At 43.8% G+C, this 8,128-nt stretch overlaps 1 protein-coding gene across 1 annotated transcript; it reads left to right on the top strand.

Moving 5' to 3' along the window:
• Nucleotides 1–413: 413 nt before the first annotated feature.
• Nucleotides 414–7,748, top strand: LOC103744645 (potassium channel subfamily U member 1-like). Its single transcript, XM_008846475.1, has 4 exons — nucleotides 414–515; nucleotides 942–1,094; nucleotides 7,206–7,318; nucleotides 7,673–7,748. The coding sequence occupies exons 1-4, from the start codon at nucleotides 414–416 to the stop codon at nucleotides 7,746–7,748; spliced, it is 444 nt and encodes a 147-aa protein (XP_008844697.1).
• Nucleotides 7,749–8,128: the final 380 nt, after the last annotated feature.

Here is an 8,128-nt window from a genome sequence, read left to right as displayed (position 1 = left end):
AAGATGACTTTACACAGAGCAAGAAACAGCTGGGAAATTATACCACAAATGAACATCGGATATTAATCTAAAATATGAAAAAATTGATTCAGACAATATATTAGCCACTTCAAGCTATAGACCACAGGCTAACGGTATGTGATACTGTTATGTCTTCTTTGTGAATGGACTCTCAAAGGCCAGTTCTCCAATACTAAGACCGGACTGTTCTATCATTTGGTTACTTAGTCACTTAAACAATGTCGCTTCTCTGTGCCTGTCATTAAATAGAATGTTTTTCAGAACATTATGCCACTAAATAGAACACTTCTAGAAAACAAGCTAAAATTTTTATAATGTGCTGAGTTTTCCCATACTCACCCACAAATAAATTTAATTCTGAATTGAGTTATATTTCAGACCCAATATGGCATATGACTATTGAGTATAACTATGTTTTTTTCACGGTGCTGTATATAAAAAACTATTATCCAAAGACCAGAGTCATCATACAGATCCTTGAGTCCCACAACAAGGTACTGTGACATTGCAGTGAGTTTCCTCATCTTTAGGTCTCTAGAGCTAGGAGAATGTTTCTGCTATCTGATGGAGCTATAAATTAGAAAAGACTTGTCAAAAATAGATGAAATGTGAAACTTTTTTCAAATGGTTAATCACTTGGGGACTTGAACTATGGTCAGAATTCATGATCTCAGTCATTCAATCTGAGTTTTAAAGCTCCAGCCAGTTGTTGTTTAAAAACTGGAAGCACTAGAGGAGCACTAACCACTTTCAAAAGCTGAATTTGTTCTAATCTCTTCCTTTAACCCTGATACCACTTTTATTCTCAAGAGTGAAGAGTCATTGATTTCAAATAAATCAAAAGAAAAGCCTCCACCTAGAAAAGCTTTCTTGAGGTCTGTACCTTCTCAGTACCTGACCTATTTCTTATTCTGAAACAGGTTTTCCTGCCAAAAATTCCCAGCTGGAATTGGAGTACTGGAGACAGTATCATCTGCTTCAGAGAATTAAAGCTTGGGTTTATGGCACAAGGCTGCTTGGTACCAGGCCTGTCTACCTTTCTTATGACTCTGTTTATTGAAGAAAACCAGAAGGTAACTTTGTAAACTTACGTGGACTCTTAGCTCTTTCTCTATGTCCCACATAACATCAGAAATAGAGCAAAGTAAGAGGTCTTCAAGGAATAAGATTGGATTCTAGAACAGGGAAGGACTGGCAGAGCCAGCCTGAAGCTCTGCACTTCTCTGGCCTTGATGAAGTCATTGTCTTACCTTTGCAGTACTGAGCTGCAAAACAGGAATTGTAATATTTTTTACAGGTGCACTCTGTAGGCAGAAGCAGGGGGATATCTGCGAGGTTGAGGCCATACTTGTCTACATACAAGTTCCAGGTCAGCTGGGGCTATAGGGAGACTCTGTCTCAGAAACAAACAAGAAACAAAACAAAACAAAAAACCCAACCCAAATGAATATTTTTATAAATTTAGAAACACTCTGAATTGACAGCGTAAATGTAAATGTAAATGTTATAGTGTTAACAGAAAAGTCATGTTTAAATGTAAATAAAAGTAAAGCAATATGATTACTATGTTAAATAGAAGTGATATGAATAACTAATGTCTAATTTCTATATTATTTTAGGGAAAGCGCATTCAGTAATGATGATAGTAGGCATATATAGGATGCTTACTATGCCTTCTGTTTCCTCTCAATAATATTTTAAGCTAGTGGGTGGTAAAGTAACCAACTGGGTTGGATAGTAAGGTCCACCATCTTTCCTCTATGCTCCATGCTTCTGCTGCTGGTTATCTACCCACTATCTCCCACATTAAACCTTAGATGCTTTTGTCTGAGACAAAATAAGGGGCAAAGGGGGACTGCTGAGATGAGCTTCCATGCCAAATGTGTGGTCTTTGTTAGAAAATGTTAGATTGGGCTAGACCAGGATGACGTGGAAACAAGGTTGACCACAGGTGGAAACAAGGTTGACCACAGGTGGAGATCTTCGTTAAGAGCAGCAAAGGGCCGTGTGTTCTCCATATATCCAAAACTGAGGCACTGAAGCACAGTCACTGGGCAGGGGTTGGAGTTTCACACAGTTTCCGGCCAGAGGTTTCTCAATGTAACTGGGGCTTTCCAAGCAGAGATCCTTCAGTCTTCAAGAATGTTTTCCTGAAATGCCCCTTGTTGGGGACCCCTGCTGTTTGGGTCGCAGTCTCTCCATGTCCGGATAGCCGCAAGCTCGGCGCATAAATGGAAAAAGACTCCCCTTCTCAGCGGGGCGCCCTCCTACTCTCTTCCTGACTCACCTTTGAAGTGCCCGTGTTGGGGACCCCTGCTGTTTAGGGTCGCAGTCTCTCCATGTCCGGATAGCCGGATAGCCGCAAGCCGGCTTGGCATTCTTATGCAGAGACTCCCCTTCCCAGCAGGGCACCCTCCTACTCTCTTCCTGACTCACCTTTGAAGTGCCCGTCACAGATACATGACCTCTGGCACAGAAACTACCAGGTTTTAATCAGGCATTGTCTGACAGCCTGATAGAAGCCCACTGCCACATGTAAAATAAGCATCCTAGGAGCACCTATCAGCTGAAGCTTTTGCTACTGCCACCACACTATAAATTCTCTAGTTTCCCCCTAATAAATCGAAGCTGTATCACTGAACTTGTCTGGAGCTGTATCCTGTGTTCCACTGCGTCTGCGACCAGCCTGTGATTCAGTCTTCCCAGAGGGGGCTGTCCTTCCGTCAACACCCATTCAGGAAGATCCTGCGTTCGCTTCCTGCACCTCCCCCGCCCACGCGGTCCGGTGGCCAACGGACCGCGGGCACAGAGGAAGCGTCCCACAGCTGGCGCAGAGCCCCCTGCAGCTTGGCGCAGAACCCGCCTGGCAGCTTGCAGCCCCCCGTGGAGCCTGCACTAGCCAGCGCCCGCGGACCAGCTGACCTGCAGAGCCAGAGCCGCCAGCACTTCCAGCCACGGAGAGTAGAGCCGGCGCCCAGCAGCGCGCGACCACAGACCCGCTGCACACACAACAACAGGTGCAGGGCCTGTGCTCCTTCTACAGAAGCTCCTGCAGAGAACAGCTTTCCTGCTACTTCACATACTGACTTCCAGCCTTGTCTCTTTTGGGGCTTTATTTCTTTCATTTGATACGGGTTACTTTTTACATCTTCTCCCATTCTTTCCCTGGAAAAGCAAGAGTGAAACAAGCTGTTCTGGTAGACAAAATGCTGACTCTGGAAGAAACACGATTCAGTGATTCCATCTGTGAACATAAGGAGACATAACGTATAGATTGGAAAGGAGTGAGAATCAGACAGTGGAAGGAGCCTTGGGGCATCTATGAGGACCAGGCTTTGACCTTCACTTTTTGGTGACTTGTGTAGTATTTAGAAAAAGTGACAAAATTTCAGTATCTTTTTTGTTATTGTAACTTTAACATCCATGAATGGAGAAAATAAATGCAATGAAAATTCTATATGAAGACTTGCTTCTTTAATAGAAATACAGTGAAGATGTGAAACCAACCCTACCTGTGGATTTATTGTCTATGAGCTTGTTAATCCTCATTAAAGATGGTCACTTATCAATATGCACCAACAGTGACTTTGAAAACACAGGAGATATTTCTGCTTTCCATATTTTAATTTTAATTTTTATTTATTATTGTCTTTTTGAGACAGGGTCTCCCTGTAGCCCCACCTTGTCTGGAACTCACTATGTAGACCAGGCTGGCCTTGAACTCACAGGGATTGCCTGGCCCTGCCTCCTGAGTGCTGGGATTAAAGGCATGCACCACCAGGCCTGGCCTACTTTCCATATTTTTAAAAGTGAAGTCTGAGGGGCTGGAGAGATGGCTTAGCAGTTAAGTGCGCTGGCTGCTCTTGCAGAGTACCTGGGTTTGATTCCCAGCATCCACATGGTAGTTAACAACTGTCCTTAACTCCAGTTCCAGAGGAATCAAATGCCACCTTCTGTCCTCCGTGGGCACTGCACAACACAAGTACACTTACACACATGCAGGCATAACATTCATATACATAAAATAAAAATAAAATATTTTTTAAAAGTGAAGTATTAATCACTTTTCTATTGCTGTGATAAAACACTGTGACCAAAGGAACTTATGGAAGGAAGTTTATTTAGCTTATAGTTCCAAAGGGACACAAGTCCATCCTGGCAGGGAGGCATGGCAGCAGAGGTGGCTGGAGCAGGAGCAGAAGCTATGCACACATCTTCCAGCAGGCACAGGAAGCAGAGTATGACTGGAAACCCAGCAAGGCTTAAGAACTCTCTAAGCCCACCCCCAGTGACATTCTTCCTCCAGCATGGCCACACCTTCTAAGACCTCCAAAAGCAATACCACCAACTGGGAACAAAATGTCCAAATACTTGGAGCCTGTGGAGGACAGTCTCATTCAAACCATCACATTCCACTTCCTGGTCCCTATAGTGCTCTTTTTCAACCCAGACTGTACATTCTGTATTTCTTTCTGTCCTATTTGCTCTTTTTCACTGTAGATCTACATAATATTCATCAATAGCCACACTACCATTTCTATGTTAGGCTGCCTTGAAATATCCTCCACCAAAGAAATTAGTCCATTTGCTTTTCAATAGGCTGTGTGGGCAGACAGCAGCCAGACTCTTTGCTAAAATATCCCAGTTTCTGTTTAAGTCCTTATTTCCCTCTGGAACTACTTTGCTTTCAGCACTGCTTTCTTCCAGGTTCCTACTAGAACAGCCTATTAAACTTTGCTTACAACATTCAACTGCTTTTCTACTCCAAACTGCCAAAGCCTTTCATATTCCTCCAAAAACCCACATGGTCAGGTTTATCATAGCAATACCCCACTCCTGTTACCAATTTCTGTATTAGTCACTTTTTTTGTTGCTGTGATAAAACAGCATGACCAAGGGAACTTATTAAAGGAAGAGTTTATTTAGCTTATGGCTCCAAAGGGGCAAGAGTACATCATGGTGGGGAGGCGTGGTGGCAGAGGTGGCTGGAGCAGAAGGCAGAGGCTCACATCTTCAAGCAGGCACAGGAAGCAGACAGTGACTGGAAATACAAGGTTAAGAATGCTCTAAGCCCACCCCCGGTGACATGCTTCCTCCAGCATAGCCACACCTTCTAAGACCCCTCCAAACAGTGCCACCAACTGGGGAGAAAAATGTCTAAATACTTGGAGTTTATGTGGGACATTCTCATTCAAATCACCACAAGTCCGAAACCCACTTTCAGGAATCCTAAACTAGGAAGAATCAGGGCAGGAGTTTTCAATGCTGTACCCAGGGGCTTTGGTTTTTACTAAACTAATGACTTACGTACAGTGGCCAAGATGCAGAGTTCTACCTCAAATCCATTTTGTCTGCTTGCTTTCCTTTACGATTTTATGATTTTCCTTTATGATTCTCCCAAGAAGTCACCTCCATCTCTTTGCATGTACTGCTTGCATGTAGGTAGATGCACCCATGTTGTACAGTGCCCTTGAAGGTCAGAAGAGCACATTGGATCCCCTGGAACCAGAGTTACGGATGATTGTTGGCTGCCATGTGGGTACTGGGAATCAAACCCAGGTCCTCTGCCAGAGCAGCCAGCTCTTACCCGCTGAGCCACCTCCAACATTTTGAAACATTTAGATTAGAAGTATTCAGCTAGGTTCTCCAGTAATTGAGACATAAATGGCAGGATGCTTTCCTTGTGAGAGGATGCTAATCTGAGAAATACAGAAAAATCAAGAGCTTCACCTGAATCTCATTGTGGAAGAAGGGCGTGGGGCAGAGTGCTGAACTGTAGGTGCTGAAGTAGGAGGTCCACTTTACAGAACAGTTCTCAAACCACAAGATTACCGTCTGAGGACAATGTCTGAATCCACCGTTACACTCCTTACCAAGAGTGCTCTGGAGAATGTAGAAATTTCAGTCTTTCTTCTGTGATGCTAGACTTTAAGAGCCTGTCCCACTCCATGGAGGCAGCATTGTGGCTTCTCATGGTACCAGTTGGGGAGATGAAGAGCTGCCTTATGCAAAGCCCAGAGAGGCAGCCTTCCGACAGGTGGCCTTCAGACTTTTAAAGAATTCCATACTATTGCATCTGTCACCTCACTGTTGAGTGAGGAGAATTTGTCTTTAAGGGGGTGACGCTAGATAGGCTGAACAGGCTTCAGTGAATGAACTCACACTGAGAAACATCTGGGTTCAGAAACTTGACTTGATAGACCTTAACATATATGACAGAATACATGAACTTCTGTGGGTGGGCTATGGGTGGTGCAGATGGGGAGGGGGCCTAAATATGATTAAGATATATGAAATCCACAAAAAGTCAATAAAAATCTACGTTGGGAAAGAGAATGATCATCCTAGAGTTGAGGATGCAGCTCAGGGGTTGGGTGCTTGCCTAGCATGTGCAAGGTCCTGGGTTCCATTTTGACAGCACAAAGAGCCATCCTTCATCTCATTTCTGTAGACACCTGCTGCTTGCCTTGACTTTTGCATGCTATCACTCCTGGGGAAGATGGTACTTGGAGCTCCAATGAACCTATGGAGGGGTCTGTGAAGGTTTCATCACTAGAAAACCAAGATAAACCAAAACCAGTTTTAAGTGGTCATATCTAAAGAGTGACAAATTAGAGACCACATTGTCCTTCCCATGTCTCAAAAACAGTAAGGCTATTGTGATGAAGTTAGCAGTGGATGAGGGAGAAGAATTCTGATTTCTGACAGGGAAGCTTGGGTGCCATCTGGGAAGCAACTAAATCATGAAGTGTCCACCTTACCTTGAACTCTAGTGAAAATAGAATTTCAGGGCTGGAGAGATGGCTCAGCAGTTAAGAACACTGACTGTTCTTGCAGAAGACCCGGTTCAAATCCCAGAACCCACATGGCAGCTAACAACTGTCCGTAACTCCAGTCCCAGGGGATCCAACAGCCTCTTCTGCCTTCCGTGTGCATTGCATGACACGGGTGCACTTACCTACATTCAGGCAATACACACATACACATAAAATAAAAATAAATAAAATGTTTTAAAAAGAAAATAGAATTTCAGTTCCTTCTCTTTCTCCAATTGTGCACAAGGATGTATCTCTGTTCTGTGACCTAATACAGTGGAAACCAGTTTGGTACTTAGCAGTGTGTGCAACCCATGTCATAGTGTCAGTTTCCCCATTGATGTTCTGTGACATGATTGTGTTTTCTAGGTTTTTCCTAAATATCCCTGGCAAAAATGTTTCTTGAGCAGCCTGAAGAACAAAATTGTGACCCAGCGTCTCTCTGATGATTTTGTTGGAATGACTTTTCCTGAGGTCTCCCGGTACGTGAAGTGAAACACTCCCCTTACTCTTCCTGTACCTCACCCAGCACTGTCGATGGAAGACTCACTGGAGGCCAGGCTCCAAACCAAACCCTGGAGATTAAGAACAGCAGCGCAGAGTCTCTAGATCCTAACAGCTTACCATGCATGTGGGGCAATTTCACCTGTCCCAGTTGGCACTCTTGCTAACACTTATGTCAGGTGGACTCGTTTAAACTGGAAATCCATATTTGAGTTTCTTCCTCTGTTGAGCTGCTGGTTTTCTGCCCAGCAGGGAACATAAAGGGTCGGTTGTATTCCTGTAAACCGGCCCCTGCTTGTCTCGCTCCTCACATTTGCTTTTTTCCTTCCCAGGCTCTGCTTTGTGAAGATACGTCTCATGCTGATAGCCGTCGAGCACAAATCCCTCTTCCACAGGTGGTGGTACTGATAAGGCTTTTCATTGCTTCAAGTTTTTGTTGTTGTTTGTTGAGGAGTGTTTTAGGATTAAGACTTCTGAAATACAGCCATGATGAAGCTTTGGGCCATTGGTCCATAATGACTAGGGTCTGAAAAGTTTCCCTTGTGGGTAGATACGTTGACTTTATTTGTATGGCCCTATCCCATTTCTGTCTTTTGATCAGATAAGAGAAAAAGTAGTCACCTTTCCAGCGCTGTTCCTCTTAATAACATTACCACATGTTGGGAGTCTTAACCATGAAGCAATACTATGAAGTAGAATTTTGTGATAAATACCCTCTACAAACACTAGCCTTAGAAATTAAGCTCAGGGCCAACAAGATGGCTCAGCTTGTGAAAGTGCTTACCATG

The sequence above is a fragment of the Nannospalax galili genome, unplaced genomic scaffold, assembly GCF_000622305.1.
Source record: "Nannospalax galili isolate Female #2095 unplaced genomic scaffold, S.galili_v1.0 scaffold2283, whole genome shotgun sequence".
NCBI lineage: Eukaryota > Metazoa > Chordata > Mammalia > Rodentia > Spalacidae > Nannospalax > Nannospalax galili.
Note: the sequence above shows the minus strand (reverse complement) of the source record. Positions and strands in the feature narration are given on the sequence as shown.